The sequence below is a fragment of the Dermacentor andersoni genome, chromosome 2 (genome assembly GCF_023375885.2).
Source record: "Dermacentor andersoni chromosome 2, qqDerAnde1_hic_scaffold, whole genome shotgun sequence".
In the NCBI taxonomy this organism is placed as follows: Eukaryota; Metazoa; Arthropoda; class Arachnida; order Ixodida; family Ixodidae; genus Dermacentor; species Dermacentor andersoni.
This window is the reverse complement of record NC_092815.1, coordinates 25,823,474-25,841,654: the sequence shown is the minus strand read 5'-3', so window position 1 is coordinate 25,841,654 and position 18,181 is coordinate 25,823,474. Positions and strand designations below refer to the sequence as shown.

The 18,181-nt window shown below is 46.3% G+C and overlaps 1 protein-coding gene across 2 annotated transcripts in view; it reads right to left on the bottom strand.

Annotated features, from left to right (window-relative positions):
- Positions 1–16,868, bottom strand: part of LOC126542568 (transmembrane protein 98-like) — a 36,137-nt gene extending 19,269 nt beyond the window's left edge. The window contains exons 1-2 of one of the 2 annotated variants that reach the window (XM_050189706.3): positions 16,154–16,868; positions 10,758–10,924 (exon numbers count right to left, since the gene is read on the bottom strand). In XM_050189706.3, coding sequence (XP_050045663.1) covers positions 10,758–10,894 — 137 coding nt within the window. In that variant the 5' untranslated portion in view covers positions 10,895–10,924; positions 16,154–16,868. The remainder of the gene's footprint in view (positions 1–10,757; positions 10,925–16,153) is intronic. The other variant, XM_055077335.2, reaches the window with a different exon arrangement.
- Between the last annotated feature and the right edge of the window lie 1,313 nt (positions 16,869–18,181).

The window sequence follows — 18,181 nt, the reverse complement described above, 5'->3', positions numbered from 1 at the left end:
TTTCGCGACTTGCAGAGTGGACACCCAAGGCGAGGATATAACGTCGCGAAAGTGCAGCCACTTCCGAGTCACGGCAGGAGTGAAGGCAACCCTGACCCAGATCCTCCGAAGCGCAACCTCCTCTGCACGGGTAAGACCGCGGGGGAGGTTTACCGCACACGGAGGTATGAGACCATGTGTGCAGCACCGGAGGTGCTCCTTTCTTGTTAAAAGGAGGGTGGCGTCATCTAGGTGAAAGAGCTAAGGCAGTGACGATGGAGAGGTCGCTAGATGGGTCGCAGAATGCGCACGGCTTTGGAAGCTTAGAAGGTCGTGTGGGATCCACTCAATAGATATTGGCTGTGGGATGCGTGCCACCAGAAGATGGATCTGTTGACATATTTCAGGGCTGCGATTGACGCATCACAGAAGCTGCGTCGCCTGGAGGGCATCAGTGCTGATGACGATGCGGGCCGTGGGGACCATGGGAAAGGCAGCCACAGGGTACAACGCTTCTCGAACAGCAAGGAGCTCAGCACAAAAGGAGGAAGGAGGCTCTGGGATTTGAAACTGGGTCGTCTTATTAAGGGCAGGTGCGCAAGGGCAATAAATTGCAGTGGTCGTTTCACAGTCCTGAATGCTTGCATCAATGTAAAGCACGATGGAGCCAAGCGGCAGGTGGGCATCTTGAGCTATAATTTGGTCACGATGCGCCGCCGCCGTGTGAGTTGATGTCGGGCGACGTATATCAGTTGGCTTGTTATCGCTCATCTGTACAAAACTCCAGGGAGGAAGAAATGGCGATGGTGGTGGTAGAAGGGAATACGAGAAAGCGTAAGCCCTAAGAGCACACGCTGCATGTGAAAGGCTGGCCTTAAGCCTGCGAGCATCACGTCGTTGCTGCACCAGCTCATCTAGTGTGTTCAGCTGTGCATTTTCTTGGAGAGCCACGATCAGGGTGATGCGGGGAAGGCAAGTGATGACCCTCATTGCCTCGTGAATAACAGCCTCAATGTGATCCCATTGTGCCTTTGTCAAACGCTGGAATTGGGCTTGATAAACAAGGCATGGTTGCACTACCGCCTTCACCAACTGTCGTGCAACATATGAGCGGGCGCTGCCCGTTTTAGGAGCAATGCGCCTAATCAGACCCAACGTCTGAATAGCCTGCTTTTTAGCGCTGGAGAGCCAAGCAGTTCCGGTTCCCGAATCGTGGACCGTCAGACCCAGAATTTTTAAAGTTGAACTTTGTTGAAGTGGGGTTCCGGATAGATGAAGACGAATCGCTGTTGCAGAAAGTTTATGCCGGCCCCAGCGATTGGCGACTGACATGTAAGAAGATTTGCTGACGGAAAGCCTAAGGCTGGCCGAAGAACCATAAGTCGACGTCATATCTAAAGGTGATTGAAGGGCAGCGGCTTGAGTCTGAAGGTCATGAGGAGTGCTCCAAACCGTGATGTCATCAGCGTACAACAAGCACTTTATGTCGGATACATTGTGTAAGTGCCATGCAAGTGGGATGAAAGCAATATTGAATAATGTGGCTGACAATACCGATACCTGCGGTATGCCACGAAGAGGGACAAATGAGCCGACGCCGTCACCACTGAGGCGAATCGCAATATGTCAGTCTTCAAGGAAAGAATTGACAAAATTTCGTACTCTAGGGGGAAAATGTAGCATGTCAATTGAAGCCAAGATGGCAGCATGACTGATGTTATCATACGCCTTTTCGACGTCCATAGTGAGAACAGTACGGACACTGTGGCTACGAGTTGACAATAAAACTGAGGATGCCAAGACAGCCAGCCCATCTTCAGTACCTATGGATGGACAGAAGCCAATTTGAGCAGGGTGGTAGAAACCGTGGTGCTCTAGCCACCACAACAGTCGTGTGGCTAGCATTTTCTCAGCAAGCTTGCACAACGCTGACGTTAGGGAAATGGGTCGGAAATTGCCAAGGTCGGTCGGCGGCTTGCCTGGTTTCGGAATCGAGATCACAATAGCCGATTTCCAGCCTGGCGGGGCAACGCCATCTAGCCATACCTTGCTCATGGTGTCGACGAGTTGAGGCAGCACAGCGCAACTCAGGTTCTTGTAAGCCTCATAAGCAATAGAGTCTGGACCGGGTGCTGTCTTGCGATTGGTAGTACCATCTATTGCTGCAAGAAACTCAGGCATGGTGAAAGAGCTTGCAATCCCCTCGGAGTCTGCTGTAGATGGTAATTTGTCTATATGTGCCGGAATTCCTGCCAAGGAAGCATCATTGGCTGTTTGAGGCAACACGTCGTACTGAGGGAAAAACTTCCGGACTGCTTCTCTGGCGAAATCATCCGGCGACAAGCCAGCAGCGAAGCAGGCTGTGGCCGCATCGTCTGGACGGCAGTAACTGTGTTCCATGGCACGGAACGTTTGCCAGAGAGAAGCATTCGATGTCTTAGATGAAAACCGCTCACACCACATATGCCAGTGCCACCCCAAGAGGTCGTGTTCATATCTTCGGGCCTTAGCAGTAAGGAAATTCAGTCTTGTACGTGCTTGTGCAGAAGTGGGGTCTCGGGATGCTGCCAGCTCAGCTTGTCTGCGACCAGCCCACAAGTTGAGCAGGCCGATATCTGGTGCCGGTCGATCGACGTCTACCCAGCTGATGGTTGAAGCTTCATTGAGCGCACTTTGTATGCAGTCAACAAGTAGTGGTGACGAGTCCACAGAGGTAGCTTGGAGAACGGAGTGAAAGGTGTCCCAGTTGACCACAGTACACTTGTGGCGCAATCGGCGGGCCTGCGACGGATGAAGGCCGACGATGATAGGATGGTGGTCACTACACCAGCACTCGGGCTCCAGGTGCCAAGTGAGAGTGCCAGGACCCGACCACCATGTAAGATCCGGTGCGTATGTTGTACGTCGAGCTTGAGGCACAGCCCGCGTTGCTGAATCGGGATAGTTCAGTAGTACAAACAACGCATCCGCGAAGGCATCCTGCACACGCCTACCTCGGGGGCTAGAAGTAGGGTACCCACAACCTGGGTGAGGGACGTTAAAATCACCGCCAACTAAAATAGGATGCGCTGGGTATTGTCGACGGACATTCAATAACCAGCCCAGATTAATCCTTGAAGAAGAGCCACCGGCTGGTATTACGTAGTATGACACTACCACAACAGTTGCGTTGGGTAACTTCACAGCTACTGCAACTACCTCCTGATAAGAGTTATACCAGTTTTCAAGAGAAAGGCAGACCTGAGGATAGCGCTTATCAACATACACTGCCGCTTTTCCTGGAGGGGAAGCTGTGTGCACGCGATGGTCACTCATCAAAGGAGACACGTATCCACTGAAGCACGGAATGGCAGGCAAGGCATTGGTCTCCTGTAGTAACAGGGCCCACACCTGCAGCTTGTTCATACGTAGACAGGATTTAAGCTCCCCCACTTTCATGGAGAGACCTCTACAGTTCCACTGCAGCACACCACAAACACCTGTATCTGCCATTTTGATTACGAGTCCAGGCGTTGTGAAATCACAGATGTCAGGTTGGATAACTGGCTGACCATGAACTGCAAAAAAGATGCTGTACAGTTATCCGGCAACGAAGCAGAAGACCTGGTAGATTCTGCAAACGATACAGCAGGGCGTGACAGAGAGGATGATGTGGCGGATTCGATAGTTGTAGTGGTGTAAGATTCCATTGCACGTCGGCGACGCGCAAGTAGTTCGCGGTGCTGTCAGAGCTTGGAAACCTCTGCTAAAAGGCGGGCAATTTGATTGTCAACTGCTGCCATATCATCACACGGATGTTCCGGCATGCTCTGCTTCTGTGTAACCAGCAGGCGATGGCGGTCTTTGCGAAATTTGTCACTGTAAGTCTGTTGGAAGTGGGGTGCAGGTGGGTCGGGTTTGGAAAGCTCGGGCCAGTTGTCGTCATCCCACTGGAGCGCCGTCATCCCACTGGAGAAGTGATCTCGTGGTCGTCGGTCTTGCAGAGTCCACGTCGGTAAGACACTGTGCCAGCTAAAACAGTTTTATCTGGCGCTGTAAATAGACAGGATCGGCGCATGTGGCCAGATTGGAACAGTTATAACAATAGACGACACTGGGTTTATATGGCTGAGGTTGTAGAATGCACCCATAGTAGTACAGGTGGGCTGGGGGAGTCAGAGGGCCCTGCAAGGTGACGATGCAAGAGTGCCCCTTTCCCATGTAATGCACTTGAATGACACCGTGAGTAGGACAGTAGAGCTCATGCTGGAGAGCAGTCTGGTCCTCGCCAACGTCAACGTTGTAAACGACACAGCGCTGTAAGTCCGAGCCCTCTACCAGGTACACCTGGAGTGGGACGGTGACTTCGCTTGTGATCGAGAGATGCTGAAGCGTTTGCAAACGCTCGACAGCAGCCAATGTCGGGAGCCACACAGCGATGGTATTTGACTTCTTCCTGGCCGTGAAGCTGCGGAAGCCTGTGGTGCCAAGACAGGCATCTAGGTTCGCCTGAATAATCCTGTTCGGAATCTCCGTGAGGCTTGTGGGAGCCAGAGCTTTAATGGCTGCTTTATAGCAAACCGAGCCCGGTGTCGACACAATTGGGTGGTCAGTCGTTAGACAGGAACGCTTGCCTTGGGAGCAGCTGTTGGCCGAAGACGAATCTGGTGCAGATTGTTCCGAAGGACGCTTCTGAGAACCACGGGGGGCCAACAGCACAGATGGTAGCGCAGAAGACAAGTCCATAGTGGTACTCGGTTCGTCATGCACAACAATTGGAACCCCCTTCCCAATCGGTGTCTAGGTGTCTGGGAAGCCATCGTCAGGCTCCGCCCTGAGGGAAGATCACTCACGGTCTGATGTGCATTTTGGGAAGAGGGCAGGTGGGCTGTAGCCGAAGGACTTGGAGCTGGGATCCAGGCTCAGGTGTCAATGGTGCGACCGGTAATGCCGTAGTGACGAGCGGTGCTGGCAAATCTACCGCAGCCAGCGCGTCACCGGAGGCACTAGGACTAGTCCCGGTGCACAATTCACCTGCAGGGCCTATGGAGTGACATTCGCTTAATGCCAGAAAACTACACTGCGCATGAGCGTCCGGAGCATCCTCGGATGACTTGCGGTCTAATCTCCTGAAGTATGGAATATATTTATGCGGAAGGCAAGATTTTTCACAGGGGCGATGAGCAGCCACCTTAGCAGGGACACTTCGTCGTCTTCACTCCTCGCTCCTCGTAGGTTCTCTCTGTGATATGTATGAACTCCACAAGAAAGCAGTGCTAGATGTCAGTTTGGTTAGTACTAGTTACTGAAGAACTTGTAAACAGTACAGAAAGGGTTAAAACGAATGGAATTCTTAAGCACAGGTGCTTTTTCACTTCACCACCATTGAAACATAGCTGTCAAGGTTAGCAATCATAGCCACAAAAACTGTGCACAGATCCATTGCTGCATTTATGTACAAAGCACATGAATGCAGGGTCACAAGCTGCTAAAAAAATGCATGTGTAAATGACTTTCAATGTGCTAAATTCAGCATTGCCACATCTATGGAGAGAAAGTAAAAAGGTGTTGCTCAATTACTCATCTGCTTATCTCTTGCTGCCCAGTAGCAAACAGTAGATGCAGAACAGCAAGCACTACGATATTCTGTCACAAGGAATGTCCACTTAATAATCGCAATAAAGGACATGCACCAGACACTTGCATGTCCCCATGCAATGAGAGAATGCAGCCAGTTAGGCAGTATCACCCTGAGAAAGATATTTTCACTCACTTCATCCTTTGCTGATCAGCATCACAGCACACATCAGCATAGGTTGGCAAAATAAATGACACTTCCTCAGACTCTCACAAAATATATTTTTTGTTTACGGCTCACTCGGATTCAGATTCACCAAACCTTTACTCAGTCGGACTCACTCGGACTCAGATGCACCTCAATCATATTCAACGAGGCTCACTCAGCTCTGACTCGCATCTCAAGGACCCACTCGAGTTCACTCATAATTAGACTCATGGGTCAATCCGAGTCTCGACAGTGAGTCGACTCACAAGTGAGCTTGCCAACTTATGCACACAAATGGTCTAGTCGTACCACAGAAATTGGCCAATGCAAGAAGCCAAATCTGTTTAACCACTCATCAAGTGCATGCATGCTGCACCTGCAGCTTGTAGTAGTATCAGGTTCTTTCACAGGTTGCCTCATGTTCCAGAAAAGTGTAGCTCGCTGTAACTGGATTTGACATGAGGTTTCATGGTAGCACTGCATTTGCTGGCTGGCTTTGAAATACCCTTCAGACATTAAGCAGCACTAAAACAGGTCATTGTGCACAACTATGGAACCACCAATAGTCTTTTCACAGCAGCAGTGGGCTACACTTCCCCTTGAGTAGGCAGAACATTCAGGTTAAGTAATACTATGTTGCACTGCTATCTGTTGAGATTACAATGCAACTGTTCCCAGCGTTTTTTTTTTTTTTTTGTCTGGTATCTAGCTTGTGTAAGTACTCAAAATTTATTTGTTTTTGGAAGAAACAAGTGCAAAATGAATCTGTTAGGCTTAGCATGGTAGCTAGAACATTTGTGCTTTCAGAGAACACACAATGCAAAAGGAACCCGAGCTCTTTCTTCCAGCATTCCTTACAAAACGGGTTAAAATGTGACATGTAACTTGAAAAGGGGGTTACCTTGTGTGTGCGTCCTTTGTGTTTCGCTGGTACCCCCCCTTTTTCAAGTTCATCATGCACCAACTGGCCCAAGAGCTCGCGCTAGTGACATGTAAGAACACCTATGCCTTTCTAAGACTACAAAATTAAGGTAAATTCCAGTATTTGCGTGTGGCAAGATAATGTCACAGCTTGAATTAGCATGGCTTTAATAAACACAAGGCACATGTGGGGAAAAAAAAAAGACGCTGACAAGACTGGTCATCGAGTCTGTGCAGGACATCGCACAGCTTCTGTAAATGTCAGGACCCGCTTATTTCTATTGAATCTTGTGCATGAAAGACAACTGCCTAAAATAGAACTTTTACTACAGGTAGCAATCTTCATAAGCCAGCAAAAGAAAGGCTAATAAAGAGGATCAGGAATTATTATTGGTATCAAGGCAGAGACCACTTTTGGGAGCAATGTGACACAAGCAAAATGTGACACAAGCTGCAGGGATGGTGAAAAATGTTTGGACATTGTGCATTAGTTAGTCAGTTCCTTTCTTTTTCACTAACATACATAAACCTAAGAGAAGTTTGTCAGATAAAAGAGAGAGAGAGAGCGAGAGAGAATATCTTTTTGAGCCTAAAGATGGCTTTATTTGCAGGAGTGCTTCCCTCTTCATGGGAATCCATGAGCCATTTTGGCTGCAACCACCCTCTCAACCAACATGATCTGGTCCAAGAGGCAGGAGCTGGACAGCAGCGTCTACCACTGCTCTTGGGGATGGGGGGTAGGGAGTAGAGGAGGCAAGACTGTATTTTGTTTGCGATCTATGACAATGTGCCGGAGGGTTTCTAGCTTTTCGCAGTAGTAGTTACATAGTATTTGCATTGTTTGTCATATTCAGTAGGGAACATGAGATGAAGCCTCTTTGGGTGCAGGAATGTGTTCGTTTGCAACAATCAGAGTGTTGCCTTTTGCGTCTTCGTGAGCTATGGATGCGGTGGTGGGAGTGTTCTGCAGTTGATTTTGCAGTTTTGAGCGATTTCTTGGTGTGTTGTCAGTCTAATGTGCTTTTCCAAGTCCTCTGGGGCCTGGTTGATAAGTTCTCGGGCGTTGGAGTGGGCGAGTTCATTGCCCTCCAGGGAGGTGTGAGCGGGTGTCCACACTATTTTAAAATTTTTCTGGCAGCCTGGCTGTTAGTATGTGTTTAGTCATTGGTGCCACTCAGCCCAATGAAAAGCTCTTGCACACTTCTTGAGAATCAGTCATAATAACTGCTGCCTAGTCTGTGTGAGGGCTAATGCCACAGCTAGTTCCTCTGCAGGGCTAATGCCACAGCTAGTTCCTCTGCTTCCTGTGTTGTTACATCTGGTATGGTGGCGCTGATGAGGAGATCCATCTTCGTCGTAACCACGACTGCTTTGGCTCTTCTGACACAGTATATGCGGCTTCATCTGTGTAGACCACCGCCTGGAGGGACCCGTAAGTCTTGCTCAGGGCCTTGGCTCTTACTTCATGCTGCCCTTGGCGGTGGGCAGGGTGCATATTTTTTGGTAAGGGATGCATCACAACGTGATGTTGCCAATCTTCTGGAAGCTGTCTTGGTGGTTTAGCTTCTGCAGGGGAGCTCCACTTGATTTGTTTATGAACTTTCTGTCTTGTTTCGGTCATAGCCAGGCACAGTTTCTGACTGAAGAGGTGGTCCTCTATTAGTTCTTCAACCGCATTATGGAGACCCATATGGAGAAGGCTGTCTGTGGACATGCTCATAGAGAGACCAAAGGCTTGCTTTGTGGCTTTTTGAATGAGTGTGTTTACTTTGCCAGTTTATGTCAGTGCCACATATGGCGCTGCATATATCACCTAAGAGAAGATGAAGGCTCGAACGAGGTGGATGGTGTCGTTCTCTTTTATGCCTTGGTGTATGTTTGTTATTCTACGAATCATGTGTAAGACCTGCTGCGTCATCCTGGTGAGGCTTTGAAGCGTCTGATTGCATTTCGCACCAGCTTGTATGAGGAGTCCAAGGATTCTGAGGGTTTTGCAGGGCTTTATAACCTGTCCGTCTAGATTGATCTGTATGCTATCTTCATCCTTCTAGGTGCAACGCCGCCGGAACACAAGAAGCTCAAACTTCTGAGGTGAGCAGACAAGTCCACTCTCCTTTGCATACTTGTTTACCGTGTCTGCTTCCAGTTGCAGGGTGTCTTGTAGGCCAGCTAGCGAGTCTGTACCCGTCCATAGGGTCACATCATCTGCATATAGTGCATGGCGTAGGTTGGATATGCTCCCCAGCCACCCCGGGAGACCCAGGAGTGTGATGTTAAAGTGAAGTGGAGAGAGAACCGAGCCTTGGGGAGTGCCTCTGCTTCCGAGTGTGATGGAGTCAGAGGCTATATCCCCGATCTTGGCTATGGCTGTGTGGTGAGATAGCATACGAACAATGTAACTGTATGTTCTCTCCCCGCATCCTGTCTTGTTGAGATTTTGAAGGATTGCCTCGTGTGCCACATTATCACATGCCCCCTACAGGTATAGTGCGAGAATGGCTCGTGCTGAGTGGCATGTGGCAGGGACGATTATCTCCTCCTCCAATTGAATTTGTATGTTCTGGGTCCTGAGATGTTGTCTTAAGCCAAACATGGTGTTCGGCATTTGCTGGGTTCCATCCAGGTGTTGCTGGAGGTGTTTGAGTACTATCCTTTCCATGACCTTGCCTATGCACAATGTGAGGGATATCGACCGCAAGTATTCAATGTGTGGGGACTTGCCCAGTTTGGGGATGAAGCGTACTTCGGCTGTTTTCCATTGTTGCAGAAGCTTGCTTGATGTTCAAATGTCACTCAACTGGTCTAGAGGCGTCTATAGGGCCTGATCTTCGAGGTTTGCCGAGAGTTGGTAAGTAACCTGGTCGGGACCGGGGACAGTGCTTTGCCTGCTTTCATCATTGGCTGCACGGAGTTTGTATGGCTATATTGGCTTGTAAAGCATGGTATTGGTTTGTCCTGAGTACGGCAATGGCTGGGAGTTTAGTTCGGTGTGGAGGTACTTGTTTTCAAGGTCGTGAAGGAGCTGGTCTAGGATTCCTTGATAGGCGTTGAGGGTGCAAACCATGTTACAGTAGGACTCGCCATTACTGCTGAACGGACAAATTTCACCATATTTAACAGCAACGAACTGTGCCACAAGTTAAAAGATGTGACATGTCCACTGTGTAGTCTGGAAACCTGTGTTTACTCTCCAGTACAGGTTATGGCGCCTCTTTGCAAGAAACAAACCTGAAGAAGCGATTCGTAGGGCTACACGCGCAGCTGCAAGCAGGCAACATCGGGCTCAGCAGGCCGCTGTGCAGAGAGCAGGACAAGCTGCAGCTTGCCGTTGACACCGGGTGGACAGTTCAGATCGTTCTCGTGAAAATGACGCGAAGATACTTCGCCGTGAAGTGTTGTCTAATGCTGAAAATGGAGCTCCTATGTAGCCGCTCCTCCAGCTTACGCTGTGACTGTGCTGCGTGTGCCACGCAGGCCTATGACTTTTTTGCATAGTTTTCGGCTATGCCTTTGCCTCTTCCACGTTACAGTGGGGCTGTGGCAGGCCTTCCATAGGTGCAGGAACCTCAGGTACACGCGAGTGGTGTTACATGTGGTTGCGATGATCTGGGTGTGGATCTTTAGGTCTCGGATAATTTCTTTAGTTCAATCATCGTATGAGGCACCCAGATTCTTCCCACGGGACGTTCGGGCTTTCTGTAAGTGATCATAGTTGGCAATGTGGACTAACCCGGCGTGGGCCTTGTAGCTTCTGGCATTAATGCTGAGCTGCATGAGGTCGTGGTCGAAGTCCAGGTTAGTTTGGGTGTTTGTCCGCAATACGTCGAGTGGTCCTGCGAGCAGCGCAAGGCCTGGGCAAGTGTCTCGCAATGTGCTGGTGCCAATCCTGGTCAATATATGGGATTTGTCCAGAAGGGTGAGGTGGTTTTGGTCGATAGCGGTCATTATTTTCTTGCCTCTTTGGGTATTGTGTTTGTTGCTCCAGATCTTCCTGTTAGTTCCTCTCATTATTCTTGCTTTTAGCTATACTTGTGCCCTGCCTGTCAAACTTATTACAGCAATGAGCAGTCTTACCAAAGCCCGAATGACTCACCGTGAGTCCTGTAGCTGACGGCTGAGGTGGTCTTTATTGGAGCAGTACCGATGCCGGCATACCACGATCAGGGCAACCAGGGAGCTGACAAACACCACTGCTAACACACTGATGGCTACCGCTACCACGGCATCCATGATGGCACAACTGGACCCATCAAGGCAACTCTGGAAAAACATCAAGCAAGATTGCATGATTCTGCACATGCACACAAAATGATGCACTCCTAATGATAAGGCATAAAGAAAAAAAATTAGGTCCAGTCTGCTGCAGGTTTGTTGCAAACACATTCAAATAGCTATGAATTCAAGACTGTCTCCTACCAAATAATATATTTATTAAATCTAGTGTGCGGAAACAGAACGAAAACAAAAACGAACAAAAAGAAGCCGATATTTTTTATCGGAATGAAAATGTAACCAAAACATTATTTATTATTTTGATTTGGACAGAAACTGAAATATTTTTTATTGGTTTTCTGTTCAATGGGAAAGTCGGTAATCCAAAACAACCGACGTCAGGCAACGTCAGCATTGGCACGTATTTTCGTATTTTCCTTCCTCCATGATTTCAGGGCAGGCTCCGCATTAGCGCATATCTCAGGCAGTGATAGTGCGAGCGACAGCCAGTCGAGCACTCCCCTAAACTGAGCCTGTCGCTCGGTGCACTAGTAGATTGGCACCATAGCAAAACCCAGGGCTAGCGTGCTGAAGAGCTTATCGTTTCACTTTCTACAGGTACAATGCTTTGTTATTGATGTTTTATTGATCATTTAAATTTATTTTATCGGAACAGTGGTCTCGCATTTCAGTGAGTACTCTCGATGACATACTGCTTCTGAGGTCATGCTCAGTGCCATGACCCTGAATTGTGAATTCTGAGACCATGCTCAGAACTCAAGGCACTGAGCGTGATCTCAGAATTCATAATTAAATTATTGAGAGCAATAAATACTATGTCTGTATCATTACTCTACTTCGAAAATTTTTTCATGCAGACAAAAACCGTTATGAACTGTTCCAGATAACCTTTCTTTTTTCCGTTCAGGAGCAGAACCGGAGCGGAACTATTTTCAATGGAATGAAACTAAAACCAGAACAAAAACATTTCACTTGGACACCTTGATTAAAACGTAAAATTTCAGAGCCACCTTGGCTCCTTCCACTGGGGTAATTAACAGTAAATTGAGGTGGGGCCCAGATTTCTTAAATGTCTTTGATAATAGATTTTTTTTTACATTTTAGAAAAGCTGTACCCTGCCAACATCCACAGTTAAACCTTGAGGAAGAAGCCGAGGTGGCTCTGAAAGATCAGGTTTTAATAAATCCACAATTTGGTTGGAGACATCCTTCAGATCCTAATCCATTAGCCCAACCAGCGAGGTAATTCCGTCAAAATGTTTGACTTCCAGTGATTTAATGGCTGTATGTTTGTAGTTGTGAAAGACGTGAAACGACTTAAAGATGCTTCTTGAATATGTTTACATATAGTTTATCCATCAAGGTGACAGTGTTGCTATACCCTCAAATTGTGCACATGATTTGTGGAAGTGAGGCTCTCTTAAGTGACCCTCTCACTGCCACTGTCTCCAATAACCTGCAGTGGATGCATACATAAAAGACCTGACATAAAAGAGTTTAAAGGGAACTGATTTCTGTACAACCTAAATATCATTTATGCAAAGATCGCAGTACAGTTGACATATGACTTAAAAAAACACCATGTTGCCAATTGATTAAGGGTAATTAGCAATAGTCGGTGGCATTTATAACACATTTCATTTATAACAACAGGTTGGCAAAGAATCCTAACTTAGTGTACCAATGCCAATATGCAGGTTTAATTCATCCTAACTTTTCAATGAATGTGGGATGGGGGACCACTAGCCCATCTTCATGTGGCTCTGGTTGTTTCATTTGCACTTTGCAGAGCAGCTGAACTTGGTTGTCTCATTTTACCTTGCATATTAACTACACCACATATTTTTCAGTCATTTAGTCTCAATGAATCTGTGCAAAAACACAAATTCAGCAAATAATAAGTACTTCACAGCCACAAATGCCTGCAAATTTTACTTCCACGAATTGCTCATTTTACAGTCCCACATGGGAGCAATCAGATAAAAAGAACACAATGCCTGCCAAACAACATTTGCTTATTCTTCATACATCTCTGTGACAGGAGCTCTTCTGTCTTTCTTTGTCCTCACTATACTTTAGAATAGACCAGAAAAAGAAAATGTAAGAAGGACATGTGCCTTTATGCGGAAGCAAACCAGGGAAAGGCAGCGTCAATAGTTGAGGGCAGTATTCTTGACCAATCACTTTATGACGTAGCAACATTCATTTAGCAGGGGGCTGCACAACAAATGGCCTGCAAGCAGATTTCTAGTGGTCTGCAGATGAGTTTAGGTTTCTATGGTGTGTTGAAGCTACAGTCAGAACATATCCACATGATAAGAAAAACACAATTCTGTCACCAAAAGAAAAGCCACTGACACATGTTGATGCAATGTTGACACAATACAACATGAACCGTTGGCGGCATCAGCCACATTTAAAAAGTTCACAGTCACTTTAGGATGAAGGCAAACACCTGCGCGCTCACGAGACATTCATTAAATTACTTGACATTCTCATTCAAATATGTTGTTACTTCCCATTAGTTGTTTTCTCCCACCTAAGGTTGCGGGTTTTAGTGCCTTAATTAATTCTATATTCCCTTAATTAACTCTACCTTAATTATGCCTTAGTCTGTCTTAATTAACACATAAGGTCGTGAGTTCGACCATTAGTAGTGACACCATCAATTTCGGTGCCATTAAATTTTGTTCCCACAAAAGGCTGAGGGTTCGACTTCCACCAAAGGTGGAACTGTCTTCATTAATTTTGCCTTAATTAACACCAAAGGTCCAGGGTCTGGTTCCCACCAAAGGTTGTGGGTGTGAGTGTGTTAATTAAATATATCTTAATTAACTGTGCCTTAATCAACGTGAGAGGTCATGGGTTCGTCTCCAACGAATGGTCATGGGTTCGACCGTCAATGGTGGCAACATCAATTTTGGTGCCACTGAATTTTGGTCCCAGGAAAGGTAGTGGGTTCGAGTGCATTAATTAACTTAGCCTTCATTAACACGGAAGGTCGTGCGTTCAACTACCACCAAAGGTTATAGGTCAGAGTCCCGCCAATGGTCGTGGGTGGCACCGTCAATTTTGGTGCCATAATGCCGGACGGTAAGTTTTTCTGTAACACCCGACAACAAATTTTTTCAACCCATGAAGCACTTACGGCTTTCGTCTTAATAAATAAGCTGTGAGAGCATAAGATTGCTTGTTGGGAGCAGATAGAAAAGGCACACACCACCCGATATATTTTTCAAGTTACCAGGCAAACACAGCATTATTAGCTTAGCATCCATAATTTAATTGAACATGTGCTTTCTAATAGGCTCGTATTGAAGTATTGTGGATGGTAGCACCTGCAAACAGATACTTTTGCTTGTTCACTTTGTTTTTCCACCTTGACAAATATTTGCTTATGTTGCAGCCCGCTGGGAGCAGGCGTATCAGTGAAGGTTATTTTGATTTATTAAATTGGTGCCAACAATGTCATCTGAGGATTTATACTAGAAAAATACAAATGACATGCTGCTCCTCGATACATTTTAAGGAGCCCGTAATTAGGTGACCAGAACGTAGCAGGCCAATGTTTTGACATGACACTAGCCCAACTTGTACTAGTATTACGTAGCAGACGAAAACACTTTTTGTCCATTCGAATGGTGAAAGTTGCAATGTTTTCATTCGGTATCATCTTCTAAAACTGAAACATTGATGTTGCCTTTCTCAACAATTTCTGGCATCGGGTGTTTTTAATTTGGTTATGAGAATTCATGCACCTGACAAAATCTTCAAGATACATAGAAAACGTTTTAGTAGAATTCCAACAGCATTTATTTCATGTCTTTCGAAGTTAATGAACAAGGCGACCATCTGTTTTGTGGCCCTATCTCAGCGATGCTAGATGACTGTGACTGTACAGAGCAGCTAGAGCTGCATTCACCTGCAATGCACTGAATGAGCGACATCAGTTCATATTATATATCTACTGTACTCGTGCAATAAGAATACAAGTTGGAAGGAAAATAACATAAAATATAATCGATTACTTTTTAGTAATTGCTCAGTTACTTTTGTAGAGCAGCAACAGATACCTTAATTACATTTTCATTGAATTAACTGTAATTATTTTTTTTTCTGTTACATGTACAAGTGCGTTTAGCAATGACAAAAGAATAGTTTTTTTTTTAAATTATAATGCTTTCAGCCAATAACTAGCCTATCCATGTGCGTTGAACTGGTTATTCTATTCTCTTTATGAAGGAATGTGACAGGGAGCAATGTTCACTAAACCAATATTTATAACTGATAAATTATGACGACTCGAAAGGAAATGCACAAGTCATACTACAACCTTGGATTAAAATTATATAAATTTGGCACGTTTATCGAAACTTTATCATAATTAGTGAGTGAAAGGGGCTAAAGTGCGACCAGAGAAGTAAGTTTTGGCCCTCGCTGGTTTTGAGTGGTGCAGCCCTGGATTAGTCGATCATTGACAGCATCGTACTTCGAGCGGCAGTGCATTCTGTGGGTTTCTCGGCTGAACCTTCACGCGGGATCGCAGTAGCGCAGGTGGCGGGAAAATACGGTCATTTGTGACCGATCATGCAAATAAAATTAACAAGGAGAATCAAGGGAACTTCAGGAAGTGGAACACAGCATTACGTTCTAACATATTTGCACGCATGGTACTTAAAAAGATTACGCAATAGACAGGGTTTATAAGGGATGTGCACGCGGTCATTTATAAACCTTTCGTTATCTATATTATCACCATCAACTGGGTTATCAGCCTGTCGAACGAAAGGAGTGCAGCTCCGTCGTCGCATATAAGTCTGAAGCAACGAGTTTAGCGTGCCCTGGCATCATACCACCCGCTCCAGTTTTACGCACGCCTCTCAAGCCAGCGATGTCAACTAGGAAAGCTTAGCCAAGGCCTCGTATGTAAAACTTGTGCAACATTAGAAACAGTGCGAACAATTACCAATAATACAACAGAACTCTGCGGACGACGGAAACGAATGTGCTGTTTAGTAAGCAATGCCGCATGGAGATCATCCTTGAAAAACCGGTTGATTTCATGCAGGTTGAGTACATCTGTTCCAAGCATTATAGAGGCACTATATTGACACCATTATGTGCTCACTTATGATAGTTTTGAGTAATGACTAGCTCGAGTTGAGTTGTCACGATTACCGCAGCCTTATTTTCATTTCCGACGCACGCCGTGTATACGAGAAGCCATAGCGCAACAGGTCTTGAAGTTGTGCGTACTTGCCAAAAAAGAAAGTTGACAGTCACATGTCAGGACTCGAAACAGCAACTCGATTTAGGGCCGACTTCAGTCCACTTAGTATCAACACAATAACAAGAGTTCTCACACTGGAGTTCATTCACATCACAGGTAAAACAACAATTTACTGCCAGGGCTACCCGCGAGTCCGTTGCCTCACACCCCCAAAACAGGATTCACGTAAGCCGTCGACGCTTCGTTTTGCCGGCGCTGCTATTCATACACTTTCGATTTCATGTGCGGCTTATGCATGGTTATAAAGTTTGTATTATCGTGAATGAAAGTTTACACTATAAATTGGACTCCGCAGGCTCATTTTCCCATCTTTCAAAGCACTGTTTACTAGAATACAATGTTGCTAAGTAATTTTAGTAACAGCGTTAGGAAGAAAAATGGCTGCAATGATCGAGATTCGTCGGCGGTGCTTCAAACCTTGTCGCTACTTAAAAAAAAGCAAAAAATATCTGGGGACCAAAGGGACACTAAAGAGAAAAATGATTTCTTCTGTATCAGTAAATTACCCTTTTACGACGCCAAAAACACCACTCTTACCACGATAAGACGCTTGGTAAGCCAGAAAAAGCGCAAGAACGAAAGACAAGTGGCGACGCTTCCTTGAAGTTCCCGCACCTGGTTGCTGTGAAGTCATGGATTTTGATGGCATCTTCTAGGGCCGGCTTAAGTATATAGCGGTACAGATTGACTACATTGTGTTGTAAAGGAACCAAATATTTTTCTGTGAGTGACTACGCGGACAGCAGCTGCTATGGGGCTACGACGATACATGCAGCTGTAACATCACCCGCGCAGACAGACAGCATATCGTAGATGTCTCTTGGCACATTTCTGCTGCCACTGAAAGAAGTTATACCTCCTATATGCTTATTGTTAACATAAGGTGAGGAGGAGGAGGAGGAGCCGAACTCGCCTGACTATTGTTTCGTTATTGTTGCCATGAATGATCGTGGCGCAACTGGCCATGAACAGGGCGTTAAGAGAAACAGGCAACAATTGTGGAATTAACAAATCGGAAATTGCCAATGCAGATAAAAATTCCAGTGCGCGGAAGGAGTAGTAAAAGATAAGACCAACACAAATGCTAGAATTTAAAAATAATCAATTCAGAAGGGTAATCGAGTGGATCCTAATGTGACACATGCGGTAACTTTGTTACCGTGCCTGCTGGCTAGCTGGGTTCTGCTGCTGTCTTGCCGAATAGTGCCCATTTAAACATAATAAATTTAATTTTGTGCCCGACATTAGAATAAAACCTCGACCCCCAGCGCAGCACGATGCTCTATCCATTAGATCACAATCGCACGCATACTTCCATCGTGCCAGCGCCAACTAACTCTGCCAAATCCACCTTCAGAAATACAATACTTTCCAAACTACCACCCAACCAGCGTTCCGGCAGCTGGGAGGAGTGGACCACTTCCCCACGAAAGTTTGAAAAACCTCGCTGGCAGCTTCTGGTGCAGCATGTCAAGAACATGCTGGGCCAGGAGGCGTGGTCCTATCGGGAGGCCCGGAATGGGTCCCTGTAGTTCCTTTGGGACTTATAATTTTTTTTAATGCGAGAGCATGCGTTATATGCCGCATGAAGCGGGAAATCCGGCGTTATCATCCGATGGAACCAAAACCCACGTGACCAAGTGATGCCGTTGCGTTCCCGCCGCCGGACCTGCTGCGGCTCGCACTGCGAAATGGCACGGTGAATAGCCACTACGCCGTGGCTCACACCCGAAAAATCAACCTGGCCCACTCCCAAAATTGTATTAAGGTGGATTAAGGTGGATTAACATTGGTGCAAATTAGAGCAAGGTGGATTACGGTGGGTTAAAGTGGAGCTTTAATTTAAGGTGACAACTTAGACCAGTCCTTATGCTTTCGCATTCAAATCCCATAAGGATGCTTAAGTGACTGTCAACTTTCTCTCTCTCTCTCTCTTTGGGATGATATCGCCACGCGTTGATGATGATTTCCACACTATGGCACATACCCTCAAC